At 34.5% G+C, this 21,221-nt stretch overlaps 3 protein-coding genes and 1 non-coding gene across 4 annotated transcripts; 3 read left to right on the forward strand and 1 right to left on the reverse strand.

Moving 5' to 3' along the window:
- Positions 1 to 292: 292 nt before the first annotated feature.
- LOC125862428 (probable rhamnogalacturonate lyase B) lies at positions 293 to 5,956 on the forward strand. The gene is made up of 15 exons (XM_049542491.1): positions 293 to 438; positions 1,026 to 1,147; positions 1,563 to 1,622; positions 1,873 to 1,992; positions 2,088 to 2,207; positions 2,552 to 2,693; positions 2,800 to 2,970; positions 3,221 to 3,376; positions 3,479 to 3,585; positions 3,676 to 3,766; positions 3,894 to 4,035; positions 4,136 to 4,289; positions 4,441 to 4,557; positions 4,747 to 4,873; positions 5,511 to 5,956. Exons 1-15 carry the CDS (start codon positions 397 to 399, stop codon positions 5,760 to 5,762), a joined length of 1,923 nt encoding a protein of 640 aa, XP_049398448.1. The 5' UTR covers positions 293 to 396; the 3' UTR covers positions 5,763 to 5,956.
- Positions 5,957 to 6,642: 686 nt separating this feature from the next.
- On the reverse strand, positions 6,643 to 9,721 carry LOC125863036 (wall-associated receptor kinase-like 20). The gene is made up of 3 exons (XM_049543174.1): positions 8,890 to 9,721; positions 8,659 to 8,715; positions 6,643 to 7,812 (listed from the first exon to the last, which is right to left on the reverse strand). Exons 1-3 carry the CDS (start codon positions 9,671 to 9,673, stop codon positions 6,773 to 6,775), a joined length of 1,881 nt encoding a protein of 626 aa, XP_049399131.1. The 5' UTR covers positions 9,674 to 9,721; the 3' UTR covers positions 6,643 to 6,772.
- A 3,309-nt stretch (positions 9,722 to 13,030) lies between these two features.
- LOC125863450 (U1 spliceosomal RNA) lies at positions 13,031 to 13,189 on the forward strand. Its single transcript, XR_007446139.1, has one exon. It is a non-coding gene; the product is annotated as a U1 spliceosomal RNA (small nuclear RNA).
- Positions 13,190 to 16,167: 2,978 nt separating this feature from the next.
- On the forward strand, positions 16,168 to 21,212 carry LOC125862064 (transcription initiation factor IIA subunit 2). Its single transcript, XM_049542041.1, has 4 exons — positions 16,168 to 16,255; positions 16,391 to 16,541; positions 17,213 to 17,263; positions 20,768 to 21,212. Exons 2-4 carry the CDS (start codon positions 16,413 to 16,415, stop codon positions 20,906 to 20,908), a joined length of 321 nt encoding a protein of 106 aa, XP_049397998.1. The 5' UTR covers positions 16,168 to 16,255; positions 16,391 to 16,412; the 3' UTR covers positions 20,909 to 21,212.
- Positions 21,213 to 21,221: the final 9 nt, after the last annotated feature.

Genomic DNA, 21,221 nt, shown 5'->3' on the forward strand with positions numbered 1-21,221 from the left:
TCAAAATGAGTTGAAAAATAATTTCAATTTGAAATATAACTTCAAGTTGGATTTGAGATTTTCATGGTCGGACACAAAAATATTTATTTGAGTAAAACTTAAAAATTTATGTATTAAATATAGAAATGTACCCTTTTTAACATATTAAAAAGGAAAAAATATCACATAAATTGAAAAGTCGGAGTAGTATTTACTAGTGTAGTAGGTGATGTCAATATGTAGACAAACTTGAGAGTACAACTATGGGGTCTGTTTATGGTGTTCATAATTCAAATTTGCATCACAATGCTCAACACAAAAATAGTTACATTTTCAAGGAAAACAATTTTCTAAATATCTTTCTTCATTGTATAGGTGGGGATACACAAGAAAAAAAATTGTTACTTTAGGGAAACTATGTCTTCTACAGGACTATTGTTAAATGCTCAAAATGACTATGTAAAGTTCTTATCTTTTTGAACTTACTGCTATTAATTTTGTTATTTTCATAATAACTTCCTCCTTCTCCCTCTTTTTCTTGACTATTTAGGTAAGGGCCAAGAAGGGTGAGGGATGGAGAGTGATTTTTTAATGATAGAAATTTCATAAACAGCTATAGTTTGAAGCATAATTACCGTTTATAGTTATAGTTTGCTTAAATTACAATTCATAGCAACTATTTTAGAGTTGTATCTGTTGGCTTGGAGCTGGATCTGTTGTATCTGTTCGCTCAACCTAATTGTACTGTAGCATGTCATAAAAGAAGCACATTGGACGGGGCATAAGTTTCAATAGCCTCTTTAACACATACAATTTCGTTGGATACACCGTATAATTTGTTTGCTCAATTTAGTTGTGTCAATACATACAATTTTATTGGATACATTGCATTTGTTCGCTCAACCAAAGTCTCGATTTTGAAATATATTCTCAGGACTCAGAAATCGACACTTTGGTTAATAATGGAGGAATCTCATCCATCTACCATACTTCTTGGTAGTAAAGATTGGTCTTTTTTTCTTCTGTAAGAGTGTTTTCTGTTGTAGGTGGTGATAAATAATGGAGTTGTGGAAATAACTTGGACAAATCCAGGAGGAATTATCAAAGGGATAAAGTACAAGGGAATTGACAACTTGTTGGAAGAAAAGAATAAAGATTTGAATGGAGGGTAAGTTATAATAGAAGGTGTAATCACAATTCCTCCTTTGTATTCTGATAATCAAAGAAATCTGTTACCATCTGTTGTTTCTTGTGCTTCGATTATCATATTTTGTCATGCTTCACATCCTTTGATTCTTTTTTTGGACTGCTTTAGACTGTTTTTCCTTGAGTCGAGTGTCTATCTCAAACAACCTGTCTGCCTCAGAGGTAGGGGTAAGGTCTGCGTACACACCCTCCCCAGACCCCACTATATGGAACTACACTGGGTATGTGGTTGTTGTATAATCAAAGAAATCTGTCTTCGAGGATGTACAAAATCTGAGTCTGTGTTTGTATCATTTTATTAAGATGATAATCCATGGGTTTTTTAATAACCATAGTTGAATAGGTAGTGATTTATCTGATGCTGTTGAAACAAACAGGTTTTGGGACCTAAATTGGAGCGAGCCGAGTAGTACAAAAACAAGGGGAAAGTTTGACACGTATGTATTCTTTACTATCATCCTTTTCCCTACAGTAAAAGTTTAATAAGCTATGCTGCTCGGACTTTTCAAAAATGCCTAGAGGTGAACATTGAAACTTCCAAAAGTAGGATCCGACAGGGGTGCAAGCTCATTTTTGGGAAGTCCAAGCAATATAGTCTTTAGGGTGCTAAAGTGAATTAACCAAGGTTAAGAAGTATAGAGATTGCTTTATCATCCTTCTTTTCGCTTGTGTGGATTATTGATGCAGGATACAAGGGACAGATTTGCAAGTTATAGTGGAAAATGAGGAGCAAATTGAGCTTTCATTCACAAGAATGTGGAGTCCAGAAGTCCAGGGTGAACAAGCTCCTTTGTATATTGATAGGAGGTTCTTGTTGAATTTAGATTTTTTTCTTCTAATCGTTTGAGTATAATTCGTCGTTAATGATGGACTACTTTCTTACTGATATAGACTATTTGCAGGTTTGTAGTATTTCGTGATGTTCCAGGATTTTATTCATATGCCATCTTTGAGCACACGAAAGACATGCCTGCTTTCCACCTTAACACGACCAGAATTGCTTTCATGCTCAATAAAGAAAAGTAAGAATCTTCATAGCTATATTTCTCAAAATAAAGCAGCATGTGGAAGTGAACAAACATGATTCATTTGCAGTGGCCATATCTCTTGTTATTCAAAATATTCTATCATGGGAAAGGAATTTACCGTAAGGGCGTAAGAAAAGGAGAGAAAAAGATCAGATGTAAAACTTTAAAATGTTTGGATATAGTCTGAAATGCATTTGTCCAATGTTCTTTTGAAAGAGCTCTTCATAAAACAAAATGTTGTTTCGTTAAGGATGTAAAGATGATCAAATTCTAACAAAATGAAATTGAGAACGGAAACAACAAAAAGTAACTCTCTATTATCCTTCTGGCATTACCAGATTTCACTACATGGTCATAACAGATGATAGACAAAGATTTATGCCTAGTGCAGAAGACCGGCTTCCAGGGAGAGGCGAACCATTAGCCTATCCTGAAGCGGTTCTCCTCGTCGATCCTATAGAGCCAGAGTTCAAAGGAGAGGTATTATACTTGAGGGAATTTACAGCATTAAATGAGTAAGGCTGTATTGTAAATTAGAGGTTATAGTGAACTTAATTTACTGTCTCCTTTGGATCCCCAACTGCAGGTGGATGACAAATATCAGTATTCACTTGAAAACAAAGATAATCAAGTGCATGGATGGATATCTTTTGACCCTCCTGTGGGATTTTGGCAAATCACTCCGAGCAATGAATTTCGAACAGGAGGGCCATTCAAACAAGATTTAACCTCCCACGTGAACCCGACCACCCTTGCTGTAAGCAGTTAACATGCTAATGTTTGTTCGATTATAGACAGATAACTGTAATCATGGTTTCAGTGAAAATATGCATTTAGTTCTTTTTGTGATCCTCCCAATTTTTTGTAGTATAGCGGTTGGCGAGTAATCAAAGACATACAATAGTTTAAATGAACACAATCACATAGTGAACTTTCTCTGACTTCATTCGTATGATTCCTCTAAACTATAACTCCCTACAAGTAATTTCTTTTTAAAACAATTGCAGATATTTCTAACTTCCCACTATGCTGGTACAGAGCTTCTGGTAAAATTCGAAACTGGGGAGGAGTGGAAGAAAGTCCTCGGCCCCGTGTTCACATATTTTAATTCTATATCAGACAAAGACATGGCTCTATCGCTTTGGGATGACGCAAAAAGACAGGTCACAAACAAAGAAAAGATAGAAGTTGAAATCACAACAGTAAATCAGTATAGAGAATAATAGTTCTTAACTTGACATTGTTTCACATTTTATATTATTTAGATGAACGAAGAAGTCCAATCCTGGCCTTACAGTTTCCCAACTTCTGAAGAATTTCCCAACTGTGATCAAAGGGGCGTAGTTAGAGGTCGATTGCTTGTGCAAGACAGGTACTGTCCTCTCTTACCTTAATTCCACATTTTGCATTTCCAGGTTCAGCAACTATGTTGTCTGAGTTAGTCTTATGATCTTATGGTCAGATACTTGAGCAAAGAAAATTTACCTGGAAAAGCTGCATCTGTAGGACTAGCAGCGCCAGGAGATGCTGGATCATGGCAAAGAGAGAATAAGGTACTCTTCTCTATCGCTCTGAATTGAATGGGAAACACAGTGCCTTATAAGTAAACAAGCTCATCTAACCTGTATGATTCAGTTAAAACTACTAACAGACATGATATGCATATTGCCATTATACCAGGGTTACCAATTTTGGACTATGACGGATGAGGATGGCTGCTTTGTCATTAAGAACATACGTGCAGGGTCATATAATCTTTACGGAGTGGTGCCTGGATTTATCGGAGATTACAAGTATGAAGTTGTAATAACTTTAACAGAAGGTTCTATTAAGTAGCTGCAATGTCAAATAGAATCTATGCTGAAACTTTCTGAGTTATCAAAGGTTCTAACTTCTAACCATGATATTTAATATTAATGCAGGTTGTGATATTGAGCTGGGTGAGATTGTTTATGAGCCTCCAAGAGATGGTCCTACCTTGTGGGAGATCGGTATCCCTGACCGCTCTGCTGCAGAATTTTATATTCCTGATCCAAACCCGAAATACGTTAACAAACTTTACCTAAATCAAGACAAGTGAGACCCCTTAGGCCCTTACCAACTTCTTAAATTTAAACGGGCTAATGTTCAAGAGCCAATCACTGAATAATGCAATTACATATATGTCTTTGTAACTTTTGTACAATTGGTAACTGAAAGAAAACATTCTGTCGTAACTTTATGCCAGATTTAGGCAGTATGGTTTGTGGGAGAGATATGCAGAGTTATATCCCGAGAACGATTTAGTCTACACAGTTGGAGTTAGTGACTATCAGAAAGACTGGTTCTTTGCTCAGGTTAACAGGTACTTTCTCTAACATTTTCCCCAAAACTCATATTTTGAGTTGTATTAGATGATAAGAAATCGTTTTTCGTGAAATCCACTTAACTCACAGGAAAGAATAAATCTGTTCCTACTGATGACTTCCTTTAGACTCTCAAGTTATTTCCAAGACTGAAGACATAATCAGTGTGTAAATACTTGTATGTGTAGGGAGATAGGTGACAAAGCATATCAAAGTACTACATGGCAAATCAAGTTCAAGATTGATAATGTAGATCAAGGTGGATCATACACATTGCGCGTAGCACTTGCAGCTTCCAATCATGCTGAATTGCAGGTTTCATACAAATATCTTACATAATGTGAACATAAATTGAATTGGTTGGCGCCATTGTATCTCAGTTCTCACCCAGTAATTGCCTGTTTGGTCAAGCTTCTAAGGAGCCAAAAGTGCTTATTTGTTTTTTATTTTTTAGATGAAAATGCTCATTTTAGAGAGTTGAGGTGGCTTTGCCAAGCTTTTAGAAAGAAAACGTGTTTTTGAATGGTCGTCATGGTAGTAGTAGAAGCTGTGTTCTAAAAGCTGAATAAACAGCATTTTTCCTGTGAACACTTCTGGAACCTTGACCAGGCACAAATTGTTGCTCTAATATTGGCTAAGGTTCTTTCCAGGCCAATTAGTCAAATACAAACTTTTTTTTGTTTTGTTTTTTTTTTCTTTTTACCCTCCCTAGGAGCTCCCACCCCTTTTGCTCCCTTGGTGACTCGAACTCGCAACCTTCGGGTTGGAAGTGAGGAGTGCTTACCATTCGAGCAACTCCCTCTCGTCGATTAGTCAAATACAAACTACTACTCTCCAAAAGTACTTTTTGAAATAAGCAGAGTTTAGGAGCTCGGCTAAACAAGCTATGAATGTTTGTTGCTTATCTAACTAATAGTGAAAGACTAACATGAGCTGAAACTTTTTGTAAAAGGTCCGGATCAACGATCCAACAGCAGATCCTCCCCTACTTTCAACTGGAGAAATTGGAGGAGACAATGCAATTGCAAGACATGCTATTCATGGGATCTATTGGTTGTTCACTGTAACAATACCTGGTTCACTACTTTTGGGAGGAGAAAACACCTTATTTTTGACACAAGCAAAGACTGCCAACGCTTTCCAAGGGATTATGTATGACTATATTCGCTTGGAAGGTCCCTCATGCCAGAATGGAAACCTTTGATTAATTTTTTCCACACAAAAAATCTGAGTAGAACTATTCATGACTTGTTGGTATTTCATCATGCAAATAAAAAAGATTACATTTCACCATATTTGTAAAGATTACATTAATTTGATAGAGACTTCTTGAATTGAATTGCCTGAGGATTTTACTTGCCAATATTTGGCTACCAGATTGGGAGGCAAGTTTTTATGCATCAAATAATAAAATCTTCTCTTAGTTTTCTCTAGTCTTCACCTTTACTTTGTTGTAATTAATATGTTGTTCTGGTTCAATCAGCATGTATATTCAATGCAGTAAAGTTACTTGAGATCCATGGATCATGACATGAAAGGAGAAAGGAGATGAACAGATTCTAAAGTTGATACCAATAGCACCCCAGAAGCGGATCCAAATTTTGAAATTTCTAAGTTCTGGACGTGGGATTCCAAGTAAGAGGCAGAGCCATAATTTAAAGCTTGTGAGTTTTGGATTCGAAGTTTTTAAAGTTATTGGTTCCAAGTTAATAATATGTACATGGTCAATTGAATCTTGAAGACTAGTAAATTTTTTGAACCAAAGCTATCGAATTCAACTGAACCTGTAGCTAGTATTCTCCCTCCGCCACGAGTCCCAATATCAAATGAAACAAGAATTGGGTGGATCTAACACAAACTTTGTGTCTAACTCAACTTTAATAATTAGCACTCATAATCTTCAAAAATACCGCCCTGTTGTGTGTCTGATCCTTCAAAAACTGTGCATTTTGCATCTAATATTGGTGCAGCAACATTTTTGGGAAGCCAAAAGTGCTTATTTTAGAGATATAGGTTGTTTGGCCAAGTTTTAAAGATTATCAATGTATGTATAAACTCACTCTCCAGTTGTATCTACAACAAGCTTTGAAAAGAAGAAGATCCAATCAAATTAGTAATACTAATACTTATGTCCCTTACTTTCTGGCTTTTAACTCACAACTTATAAAATTACACAATAAGAACTACTGCATTTACCATTTTAAACATGTCATTCTATTGCTTTGCAGTAGCAATAGTGATTATGTACTCAATCTCCTCGGCTACTTCTTTCATCGAAGGCCTGCTTTGTCTTCTTTCCTCCAAGCAACTGACAGCCAGAAAACCGATTGCCTTCATTGTCTCCAACTCCACGCTGCTTGCTCCCTCCTTTAATGCAGGATCAACAGCATCCATTATTCTCTCTTCCTCTACCAACCTTTGCACGTAAATAGCCAAGTTTACATCATCCTGTGGTCGACCAAAGTCTATTGCCTTTTGGGATGTCAAGAGTTCCAACAACACAACCCCGAAACTGTACACATCACTCTTGTCTGTCAATTGGTAGTTCCTGTAGTACTCAGGGTCAAGATAACCAAGGGTACCCTGAGCACAGGTGGACACATGACTCAGGTCTGTATGTGCCAACCGTGAAAGACCAAAGTCAGCGACCTTAGCATTCAACATGTCATCCAGCAAAATGTTGCTAGACTTGACATCTCGATGGTAAATAGGAGGAACTGCAGAGAAATGCAAGTAAGCAAGTCCCTCTGCAGTTGCATGAGCAATACTGAGCCGGCAATCCCATGTTAGAAGTTTGCGTTGCAAATACAAGTGATCACTTACAGTTCCATTCGGGACATACTCATAAACCAGCAATGGCTGTTCAAGCTCAACACAACAACCTAGAATGCGCACAAGGTTCTTGTGGTTAACCTGACAGAGTATTCTGACCTCATTGAGAACTTGCTCAATGCCCTTACTATTCCCTAGCTTGGCACATTTAACAGCAACCACGGTACCATCATCAAGTTTACCATAGTAAACTTCACCATAACCCCCAGCACCAAGAAGGCGGTCCGTAGAGAAATTGTTTGTTGCTTTCTTGATTTCTTTGCCTGTAAATAGCTTCGCAGATTTAACACCACCAGAGCTTAGAATATCTTCCCGTTCGCGAGTTAGTCGATCTCGTGCTTCCTTAATTCGTTTGTAACGTCTGTACACAAAAAAACCAATTACAGCAGCAATCACCGCCACACCCAGGCCTGATGTCAAACCTGCAAATCCAAGAAGCATTCAAGTATTGATCAACACAACAACCAAAAATAGTACTGATCAACCATCTTAATAACTAGATAATTTCAATAATTATAAGCTCCTTGAAATCTCAAAATAGAGTAAAAAAACAAATTGTGCGGGCGTTCGATACAGGTGCAGAGATCTAACCTTCCTGATCTAAAGTATAAGATTCTGGGTTATGGATTCAAATACAGGTATGGAGATTCAGCTAAAAATAATGAGAGAAGTATCAAAAACACCTCTAAACTTGACGCAAATTATTAGTTTCATCCCCGAACTATTGACAGCCTTAAAAACACCCATTTACTTTACAAATTGAAGCTAAATACACCCCCAATCTTGCAATAGTAGAGGGGTGTTTTTAAAGCTGTCAATAGTTCGGGGATAAAACTAATAACTTGCGCCAAGTTTAGGAGTGTTTTGATACTTCTCTCCAAAATAATTCAAGTATTTAAAAATAGAGTTATATGTTTATGAGACATTAGGTAGAAAACTCAGTTATTCCAAAGAAAAAATATTGATCACAAAGAAAATCCTATAAGGAGATAAAAGGAAAAGGACTATCATACAAATTTCTTTATACAAGTCAATTCAAATTTATTCAATTTCACCTTAGCTTTTATTTTTATCACAAAAATCATTATATATATCCCGCATATCTCCGTTAATATTGATAAAAGTATCCAAATTTGATTGACCAAATCCGATATGAATCCCACACCCACATCTTCTCGACATATATGCGGCACAAAAAAATAAGAATCCGAACAACTTAAATAAAAACAGAGTAATAACTAAACTCAATGTGACCCACTATACAATACCTGCTATGAGTGCAGTGTGGTCGCTACCACAACCATCACGATCTTGGCATGTCACATCTGCGTATCGAATTCAGAAATAGTTAAAACAAAGTCACATCCAAATCGAAATCGGAGAAATGATTTTCTAGCCTTTTTATAATTAATTTTTTTTCTATTTTTAACGAAGATCTTTATTTTTACACGTAAAGCGTTTATTTTTACGAGATAAAAAGTACTCTCTTTATAACTTACCTTGGGCACATAACGCGGCAATTGGGTCCCAATGAAACCCGGAATGACAAAAACATCTGTTAACACTTCCATTCAAATTCGGGTCGGGTCCACAGGTCGAATCAGAATCACAATCGGACTGACCCGTACAAACCGGCTCCGGTGGTGAAACCCACTGCAATTCCATCCCGGCTTCCGGCCATCTACTAACCGGTAACGACGGATCCAAATTCACAAAACTCCGGTAAGCCCGACAACCCGATTCCCTAACCCGAATCATATACGACGTCGACGATCCACCTGCCCTAAACGTACAACAAATCGGCGCGTTCCTACACGCGCCAACACCATCTCCATTTCCAGAACTTCCATTCAAGTAAGTATGACACAAACTCTCCGAAGAGCAATTAAGCGGAGACGAAAGCAAAGACCCAGTACAGTTTAGGTAAATGATTGTGTTGCTGCTCGTAATGTTGAAAGGAAGAGAAGAATTCAATTGAACACCTACGGTAGAAATGTCCTGGGTGATGCAGGTGTTGGATAAAAACGGTGATGGTTCGATAGTAAGTCTTTGTGATTCGGGAGAAATTGAACTTATCGGATATGAATTGTTCAGCGTATCGAAGAAAAGTTCAGGTTGGATGTTGCTACTGCACCGTATTTTGTAAGATTGGTCACCGCAATCGGGGCCAGTACTGAGTGGGTAAGGAACAGGAGAAGATCCACAATCAGCACAACGACGAGCAGAAAGTACTGCAGGGGTGCTGCAGATTAGCAGAAGCAGGAGGAGCAGGGCAGCAGCCATGACTTTTTTTTTTTTTTGGAAGATGAAGAAGGGGGTTGAATTTGATTGATTTTTATAGTAAATTTATTCTTCTTATTTTCTTCTTTGGTTTTATTGGTCAATGAGGTTGTAGTTGTTTATAGAATTTTTTATTTTTGGTAAGGATTGAAATTTAGAAGATAGTGGATGAATAGTCTAAAGATTTGGAAGATTCTTTTAAATTTTTGACTTTTGACTTTTATTGGGATATAGATTTTTCAATTTTTTTCTTGTTTAGTTCTTATCAAGGTTTATGTTTTGAGTTAAATTAGCTCAAAGATATTATTCATAGAATATGATATTGTCTTAATTTGGATTAAGTTTTTATGGTTTTGCTATTAATGTGTGATTTTGTTCACACACTCAACGACTTCTTTTTGAATTTAATTTTATATAGACTATTGCTCCTTTTGTCCATATTCACTTATCCACTTTTTTTTTTATAATTTTTCCTAATTACTTATTCATTTTGACAAATCAAGAAAGAACAAAAAAAAAATTTCTATTATAATCTCAATTAATTACTTTGAAAAAGGTAAAATCTTTTGAAAATGTTAAATTTTTAATTCATCCACTTCATAATTAATAGGGGTAAAATGGTAAACTCATTAGGTCAATAATTATTTTCTTAATAGGTGTGTCAATTCAAAAATGAACTAGTAATTAGAGACAGAAAGAGTATTAATATTCACGAGTCAGTTTTTGCGAAGTATTAAATGTGTGTAGTCTATATTGTCAAAGTATTTTATGATAATTTAAGTCTCTAACATTTTTTTATATATACTTGCTTCTCTAAAATGGTAAGAGATCGTAAATTGAGCCCGACGTCATCGTGTGTCATCGTCTGTCTTCGTCATACTTATCCTGCTAAATCTATACGATAACATCAGTTGTTGAGCTAAATCAACATAAAAATACTCTTAACAATGTGTGATATTATCTGCTTTAGATCAAATCTATACGATTTTCTCTAAACCGACTCACATTAGCAAAAAAATCCTACGACTTATATGTAGTTTTTCTAAAAAAATCAATTACCAATATGAAACATTATGCACACACTTAACAAAATTGATAAATGTTTTAAAGTCCTAGCTTCTATATTTCGTTTAATCATTATTTCTTATAGAGTGAAATGCGCTAAACCTCTCCAAAATAGAGTCTATGCTTCTGATTCATTGACTATGCAAATATAATTGTATGTTGCTATTCTAAAACACTTAACCGTTCAAAAGCTCTATTGTTACGATATTTAATTTGATCTTAACTAATATTTATGTCCTTCAGTTTTAGGCATGTATAAGGAGATATTTAAATTTATATAAAGTTGAACAATGAGACACATGTCTTATGAAGCGTCCTACATGGCAATTCACGTCTGACATGTATTATGCCACATAGAACACGTGTGTCTATTTGTTCAATTTTATACAAATTTAAACATACTTGCGCGACCCAAAATTGAAGGACATAAATGTTAGTTGAAACCAAGCTAAAGAATACATTTATGTATTATGTATTTTCGGATGACATTGCCAACCACCTATGTCGAAATTCAGTCCACACTTATTTATTTATCTAATTACTCGATTTATATCATATAGCTTCTCAATCATTTTATCATTTGTTGTATTTTAATTTATTTAGTGAAAATTACAAAAGTATACTACTTAAGACTTTAATTAACAAATTATCAATGTACTTCTATTTAATTACAAACATAGTTTTAAATTACATACATAACTAATTAATTCATTTTTCGTTTTTAAGTTTATTTATTTTTTCAAATTTTTCTCTCTCATGCTCTTTGATTAACGTGCATTTAATATGGAGTATAATTAGGGTATTAAATTTTTTCAATATTATCTCTCCTATTATAGTTCCATATCTACATGGTTCAGGTTGAGTAGGACCAAAACAGAATATTTGGGGTGCAAATTCAGTGATGCGTTGGATGAGGTAGATGTGGAAGTGAGACTTGACACACAGATCATTCCTAAGAAAGAAAGTTTTAAGTATCTTGGGTCTGTAATCCAAGGAAGTGGTGACATCGACGATGATGTCACACATCGCATTGGGGTTGCTTGGATGAAATGGAGGCTCGCCTCTGGAGTCCTGTGTGATAAGAAAATTCCACCTAAACTCAAAGGTAAGTTCTACAGAGTGGTAGTTAGACCGGCCTTGTTGTATGGAGCGGAGTGTTGGCCAGTCAAGAACTCACATGTTCAAAAAATGCATGTTGCGGAGATGAGGATGCTGAGATGGATGTGTGGGCACACTAGGAGCGATAAGNACCCCTCATTTATTACCAATACTTGTGCATATTTCATCACAAGTACACCAAATCGATACGTGATAGCCATTATTTACATCCATTTTTGTTAACATTTTTCAGTACTACTTCAAAATTATACCAAAAAAATTACATTAATGATGTGTATTAATTTTGGTTCCAAACAAAAAAAAATATTTACTCAAAGTAATGTTTTCAATTCAATTTTCATCAATATTTGTGTTATTTCACAATAAGCACACCAATTGTGCTACATTTTTTTTTGTATGTTACACTAGCATTCACTCATTAGTTACAACACAAATTTTTTGAACATGTTGCATTTATCTAAGTCACCTAGAATGCAATATTGTATGACAAACACGACAATACCAAGCCTGTATGTCAAACATGAGAATATAAAGATATGTCAATTAAATCATCAATAATATAAATAAACTAATCAAGAGTAACCAAATTAGATAAAAGTGCATTTATCAGTCTTTAAAAAATTTAGAATTGTTGAAAGAAAACATCAACAATAATAATTGAAATACAACAATGTTAATTATGATAAGCAAATTTGGGGCAAGTCTTTTTGTTATGCCATGATGTACCACATTTACTACAAGTGACTTTACTCCTGTAGTATTTAATTTCCTTCGTTGAATCCCTTCTTACGGTCATTGCTTGGTAGTTTGCCTGGTTGTTTCCTTGTAATAACCCATATCGTTATGAATCTTCATTGGTGGAGATGGTCCACTCACGATATATTTTAGTTCTAAATGAAATATTAGTGTGTCCACACCTAATTGGGAAGCAATAATAGTAATTAAGCCTTCATAGTTTGTGTTTGCATCATATGTTACTCCTTCAATATCGTAATCAACATATCTACCTAACTTAGATCAAAACATATTTGAAGTCAATCTCATCAATCAGCCTGGTCAATTCAATGTATTAAAATACTATAACTTGATTTAAAGAGTTCTCTCCAATAATTATTCAATATATGTACCACAAAATTCATAAATTACACTATTAAGTTATTTTTTGAGTTATCCAAATGATCTATCAAGCCGAACAATGGGCGATCAATAAGACCCATGGCCTAGGTTTGTGACCTCCATTGCACATTGGAGGGGTGCCTACCTAAGGTCGGCCCAAGTGGTCGAGCCTACGTCATAATTTGTTGCAGCTGGGGCTTGCGTTCGTGCAACCCCTACTTTTAAAAAAATAAAAATAAAAATAAACACCATCATTATGTACCAAAAACTCCACTATGAAAAACACCATAAAAATCAGAATCTAAGCAAACTGGCAGACCATTATGTTTAGTAAATAAAAACGATCAATTACACCAAATAACTTACCAATATAAAATATTCTAACAAATAGAATTAATATGACACCATTATTATGTACCAAAAAACAACAAATTGAATGACACCAATTAAAAATTATTATTTTCACCCAATAACTTAACAATCCAAATTATTTACCAAAATATAATCAATATGCACACCATCATTAACATTCTGAATGACACCTTAAAAATCAGAAATACACCACATTGTACGACCAACATGTTCAATATTTAAAAACGACCATTTAACCAATTTACTAACCATAAGCACTAAAACTGCTTTCTATTCTTAACCTACAAACCCTAGAAAACAAACCAAAGAAAAACTTTCCCCCCAAAAAAATAATCAAAATTGATGAACAACAACAAAAAAACCATTAATTAAAAGCTTCAAAATTACACCATTTTTAACATCGTTTGTTAGATTGTAACAAAAAATCATATCCAACATAGTATACTACAACATAACGATCATGATTTTTCACGTAGAAAAATCACTTAAAAAACAACAATCAAATATTGATTTATCAATATTACCTAATGCGTCCCAACGTCCTTTATGGAAAATTAGGATTGAATAATTGTTGGTATCCATGATTGAAGTGCGTCCAGAATGAGTAGTAAGAGATTTTTATTTTTGTTAAGAAACCTTTTATTGTTAGGAGAGAATATATATAACCAATCTGAGCAAATCGTGGAAGGTGAAAAATTTGAGAAAAAAAGGGGAACGGCTGGAGCACTAATTGGACGTGTTTTTTTTATGTTTTTTTTATTATTATTAAAACATAACTTTGAAAAAAAAAATTGTTGCTATATAGTTATAATTATGGTACTTAATATGTATATTTAAGTTTTTTGCCACATTTGTTTATCTAAAATTAATATCTTCTTGGATTATTAGAAAATTACTCCAAAATTTTAGTTAATTTCTTTTAACATAAAAGGGAACGAAAGAAGTATACTTTGCTCAGGTTTGGTCATAGATTAAGAAGTTCAAACTTGAAAATTTAAATTATATTTAAAGTTGTAATTTTTGAAATTTAAAATTACGTTTGAATGTGCATTTTACTTAAATTTTAGTTGCGGACCCCACTCTAAAAACATAGGTACCCACATTAATAGCAGGTTTGATTCCATAATTGAATAGGTCAGTGAATATGGTTGTGTATTAGTTGGTTCGATTTGTTTTTGAAATTTATCAGTTCGACTTATCAGCTATCGATTTGTAAACATGTTACACCATTATGGAATCATCAAGATAGCTTATCGATTTTTGTTTATTGGTTATTGGTCGTTATCAATTTGATTATCGGTTATCGATTTGTAGACATGTTAAACCATTATAGAACCATTAAGATATTGACTTATCGATTATTGATCTTTATCGGTTCGATTATCGGTTCAACTTTTAAGATTACAAAAAAAAATCATTGAAAATCACTTAAAAACAAGGTGACAAACCAAAGAACCATACAAGTAAGTTGACAGATTGCATCTTGCTCAAAAGCAAACATACGCACATCATAGAATAACCGAGAGTTTGAGACATTCATAAATAAAATTATGAAACCAAACTCTAAGTTAAAGACTTTATATACTAAATGATATAAATATAATAGTTTGTTATCGGGTTAATTATGTTAAGAAAAAACCTCAACCCTTACCGATAACCCCGTGATAAAAAATCAAAATCATTCCCGAAATCGAAAAACCAATAATTTGTAATCAATTATAACTTTTTTACAATTCTGATTATCAGTTTCGATTCAATTTTGAACAACTCTATTAGCGAATAAGAAGTTTTTTCCATCAATAATGAAAATTACATTAGCCTTTTTTTAAAAAAAAAATTAAAATCAAATTTCCAAAATCTCATAGTCAAACAAATATGCAAAACTTATTTTTAAAAGGGAAAATTATATATAATAGCAAACTATTAATTCAAATTAAATGCTATAAATATAGTTTGATTTAATTGTACCCCATAGCAAACTATTGCTAGTTAACCTCTCTCCTGGTGAATCTCGCTCGCCACTCTCGTTCTCTCCTTCACCTCTCTCGTTTTTTATACAAACGCAAGTGTATAAAGTGCGTTTGTGTTTGTATAAAGCGAGAGAAAATTGTATATATACATATATTTTCATTCCCCTCTCTCCCCTCTCCCAGATCTCGCTCGCCACTCTCCCAGATCTCTCTCTCTCTCACTCGTCTCTCTCACTTTATACAAAAAACCGCAAATTGTATAAAATGCGTTTGTGTTTGTATAAAGCGAGAGAAAATTGTATATATACATATATTTTCGTTCCTCTCTCTCCCCTCTCCTAAATCTCGCTCGCCACTCTCCCAGATCTCGCTCTCTCACTTCCCTCTCTCACTTTATACAAAAACGCAAATGTATAAAATGCGTGAAAATTGTATATATACATATATTTTCGTTCCTCTCTCTCCCCTCTCCCAGATCTCACTCGCCACTCTCCCAGATCTCGCTCGCTCACTCGTCTCTCTCACTTTATACAATTGATCTTTTTGTATATGTATACCAAAACAGATTATACAACTGCTTTCTTTTGTATATGTATAGCGAAATATACATATTTATGTTTACTATGGAGCGCAATTATGCAAAGTTTGCTGTAACATACAAATATGAATTTTGTGTTTGCTATATGTGAAAGTTGCTATTTTTAAAATCTATAATCAAACACTAGCATTAATTCCAAATAATTTATCAAATTATTTATAGCCAATCCTACCATATTGAGAAAAACAAAGGAAGGGTAATTTCGTCATTTCAATTAACAATTTCACCGGTCGCCTATATAAGCCATCCGCTACGAATATTGGGGTATAAAAAGCCCCAAATTGCTTTCCCTCTCTTCAAACAAATTCCTCTCTCCTCTCTCTCTTTCTCTCTCGTTCTTCAATCGTAACTCTCCTTTCTCCCTTAATTTACCTGAATTCATAATTCATCAATTGAATTTGTTTGTATATAATTGAATCATATTATTGTTTTACTTGAAAATTCTGGTTTTTTTTAGCTGATTGTTTATTTTATTTGCAGATCTCGAAAAAAGGACTCAAAAATGGCGACTTTTGAGCTATACAGGAGGTCGACGATTGGGATGTGCTTGACTGAAACACTTGATGAAATGGTATCTAATGGAATTCTTAGCCCGGAGCACGCCATTCAAGTTCTCGTTCAGTTTGACAAGGTCTTTTTTTTTTTCAACCTGGATCTAGGATTTTTAAGTGGATGTACTGTTATTTTGTGGCCGTGGATACAAAATTAAATAGAAATAATGGTGTACTTTTGTTTGGAGATTGTTCAACTATGTATATGGTGTAAGTCTAGTGCGATGTGCCTATACCCACTGCCCAAGCATGCCATATTTCCTTGCATTTAGCTCCAGTTTGGCCATAGATTTTGAAGTTGAAACTTGAAAAATTGAGTCTTTGAAGTTGTGATTTTTGGAATTTGAAGTTGGGTTTGGATAAGCATTTTGTTTGGAAAAAAATTGAAGTTTTGTGAGTGGAAATTCCAAAAATTCAAAATATATGGTCAAACACCAGCTAATTTCCAGGATTTTAAGTCTCAGAGTGTGGGACTTCAGTGCATCCATTACTATTTTGTGTTACTGGGTTCCAAGTTGAAAGTAAAATTATAGTTTTTCAAACAGTGGATTCACTATCTACCCTTGCATTTAGTGGCAAATTGGCAATCTATTTCTGTAAGCGTATACTGGCCTTGATATGCATGTATATATGTGTGCATATCAATACAAATAATCTAGTTCTAAAGTCGTGAATAATAGTTAAAACTTCTTTTTATTGTTTTTTTTTTTGGCTTTAGGCCATACTTATCGCTTATGTTGTTGCATTGCAGTCAATGACTGAAGCTTTGGAGACTCAAGTAAAGAGCAAGGTTACTATTAAGGTACTTATAATTTGTTTTTTCTCATGTTCTGTTTGTCTGTCAGTTTATATCCATATTATGAGCTCACATCGATAATATTCATTGGATCAGTTTCATGATTTGCATAATTAAGAATCATGGACTCCTTTTTGGCTTTCTGTGTCTTTTTTATAAATTGGAAAACTTATTAAATGATCTAATTTACTAGTAGCATGGTTGAATATGTCTCTGTTAGTTTTATTTAAAAGATTAGAAGATGAAGAAGCCGATTGAATCATTCATGTGTCTATTTACATCCGTCAGACAAGGTGACATCACAAAATTTTCATTTGTCCAGCCTAATGAGTCGCATTATTATAAGTTATTTTGATGATTTTTTGACTTTCTGGCTCCTTCTGCAGATTTTCAAATTAATTACCACTATTAGTTATGTTCCCAAAAAAAAAAAGTAGTAGTGACTGAATTGTTTCAATTGGCTTTATTTAAAAGACTAGAAGTATTAGCGGCTGGCCTGTTTCTATTGACTTTATTTAAAAGAATAGAAGATGAAGGACCTGATGAATTCATTATGCTTGTGTTTTCCTAGAACTGGGGATAATTGTCTCTCCACACCTCGCACCTTAAAGAGCAAGAAAAACCAATATTTATGGTTTTCTTAAGAAGTATAAAGCTAATATTTATCTTATGGAGACTTTACCTTCTCCAATTTTTATTTTTTTTATCTTTTGGAATTAGCTTGTATCTTTCATTGAAGATATAGCTTTGAGGCTTAAAATGGCACTTCCATCAACAGAGAGAGATACACAGGTGTTGTCAATAAGTATATCAGTTCATAGATAATCCATATTGTCATGTTAATGTCGGAGTGGGTGGGTGGGGGGTGGGGATGCAATTGTCCTAAACACTTGGTCTGGACTCAAAATAAGATATAGAACTTGGGACGTTATCTACCAATGAGCAACATTTCTCTAAACTTCTGTTGGTACGGGTATTAGCTTGTTTTCTGTTAAGATATCTTTGGCATCTCAAATAGTTTCACGCCATATAAATGTTTTGTGTCTCAATATTTGAAACTTTAGGATATCAACTGGTTCCCTCATTCTTAACACCATCAATGAGTTTGAATAATGTTGTTCTAGAACAAACCAAAAGCATAGATAAGGCATACCTTTTTTTCCCTTTGATTACTGAGAAGTCCCTGAGGGTCAGTTGGTGCACGGTGTGGAATTTCATGGATAATGGATGTCCCAATATTACCTTTATGCTGCTTTATTATCACTGTCAGTAGATAAGCAAGCGTTACTTTTCGCATATAGTGATGAGAAATGATGTCTGTGGAAAGAATGATCTTTAGCCTGTTACTTAGAAATGCTACAGAAATATTGTGACAGAGGAAAACATCTCTTAAAATTTTAAGCTTGTCTCATTCTAAGATCGACAGTATCTTAGCGAAATTACTCTGGTCTTTCAAACCAATCTCCCCAAAAAAAAAAACAGAGGGGAAAAGGAGCTTTGGTCTCAAAATTGTCAACTTAGAACCAACCTTTGATGGTCTATCCTGCTGGATTTGTGTGTTGTGTTGATATAGAGCATAATACATTTGAGATATAGCAGTCATTCTCAGATCTTTTCCTTTTCATTTAAATTATAATAAATCAGGCACATATGTTTAACGCTTCCTTTGTCTAATAACATTTAGAAGGGACCTCATAAGTACTGCAGTTGCAAAACTTGAGGTATTCTGCTTGAATCATGCACATTCCAATCCATCTGAGATCTGACTGAAGCTTATCATTCTCCTTTGGGAAAAATGAAAAGATTTGAAGAGGATAGAGGATTAATTACTATTTTTATCCCCGTCTTACATGATATGAGTGACGTCATAAAAATCTAGGAGATGAGTTTAGTTATCTTCATAAAGGAGGAGTTCTGTTGCCAAGTGATTGCAATCAGACCGAGGAAGCTGATTTTGTTGATTTGCTGGTTCTCTGCAATAGACATCTATAACACAACGGTAGGTGGTATACCCAAATTATGTCTCCTGACAATCAGGAGTCATGAAAATCCAACTAATGTTTTTTTTTTGGGGGATGGGATGGAGGTGGAAGGTATCTTAAGTAGTTAAATGAGCAGCAGTCTCTCCGTTGATGTCCTTGAAGGTAGTATTGCTCAGTAGCTGAGCTTGAATTAGAAGAAACATTGTTGTAAATATTAACGGCAACTTAGGAGTGCTTTCCTATGAGAAAAGCAAAATATATAAACAAGTTGTTCCACTAAAATACAACAATCTTTCAAGATCTGGTACTTTACTCGAAATAAAGTAATTTTACTAGCTAATACTTCTTGATGACAAGAAAGACATGACATCAAGATTTGAAGTTGTTGTCGACAAGTAAATTTTAAATCACAAAGTTGTCAAGTTGGAGGTCGTAGTACAATTTGTGATTTAAAATTTACTTGTCGACAACAACTTCAAATCTTGTTGTCATGTCTTTCTTATCATCAAGAAGTATTAGCTAGTAAAATTACTTTATTTCGAGACAGCAACTTCAAATCTTACTTGTCGACAACAACTCCTGAAGCGTAAGAGACAACCACCTTTCAGATTGATTGTATGAAGTAAAGTACATTGATATGTAGACTCCTTTGATAGCTACTGTTTGCTCTTAATCTCAACTCCTGTACTCATTCCGCTCCCTTGTTTATTCTATTATCTTTACACAACATGTCTCTCCACTTACCATGAGGCCATACAAGTTTGAGTATTGTGCAACTTGAAAAGAATTGATAGAAGTACACACAACCTGTCAAAAAGCGAGTGCCTTTCACCAGAGTCAAGTATTTGGCACATGGCCATCCATTTCGTGCTAATTTTGTCTTTAGCTTATAGCTTAGTATGTGGTTTTTGGGCCAATTTACGCCCCTGGACTATATTCCACCTGGTACATACGACTTCTTTTTTTGATAATGAGGTACATACAACTCCTATTAATACAGGTACCAGGTACTGCCTATAAGGCTTAGACAGATAGGATTAAATCACTTAACTTACCTCGATTGGGATTTGAATCGTGGTCTTCCATGGTCTTCATTCCAACTTTATTAACAGTTGACCTCCAGATCTCACTTTTTAGTGCATTGGACCCATATATTATCAAGTACATTAGGTTAGATGTTAAAATATGCACGACTATTTCTGCAAGTGGGATAGGTATTCAAGAGGGTGCTCAGATTTCATTAGTTGTGAAATGAGATCTTATGTTCTTGCTTTCTGAACATTGAAATTGAGCATTGGGCTTCTATTAATAGGTCCTTTTGTCATCTCTTTGATTTTGCTATACTATCGATGGTCAAACTTATTTGTGAAGAATTCTATCCTCTTGCCAGCAATTTTGTCTGTTGGGTATCTCAATCCTTTTTATTTATTTTTGTCCATCCTCCTAAAACTACTACTGAATTTTGGCTGTTCACTATTATGAAATTGCTTCAGTTATATTCTTCTAATTTGAGCAACTATGGTTGCAGGGACATCTTCACACCTACAGGTTCTGTGACAATGTGTGGACCTTTATCTTACAAGATGCTGTGTTCAAGAGCGAGGAATGCCAGGAGACTGTTAACCGTGTTAAGATTGTGGCATGTGACTCAAAGCTGCTCACCCAGTGAGAAGACAGCAGATTGAGAGAATTTTCTGTCTGTTACTTATTTGCATTTCTATAATTAATGTAGAAATCGACATATTATAAGTCTGAGAGAAGAGGGTGGAGTGTAGGTGTGGTTATATCCATTCTGGGTATATTTCCAGGACCGTTCAACACCTATATTTTGTACAAACCAGCAAACATCAATAGCTATCTGTAGTCAAACTGTTATGTTTATGACGCCAATGTATTTTATTATGGACCTTTTGTACAATGTTGAACTTTAGTATTTCTGACATTTATATGAGCTCAAGAATTTAATTTCTTTTCTGATGAAG

Source organism: Solanum stenotomum, chromosome 4 (assembly GCF_019186545.1).
Source record: "Solanum stenotomum isolate F172 chromosome 4, ASM1918654v1, whole genome shotgun sequence".
Lineage (NCBI taxonomy): Eukaryota > Viridiplantae > Streptophyta > Magnoliopsida > Solanales > Solanaceae > Solanum > Solanum stenotomum.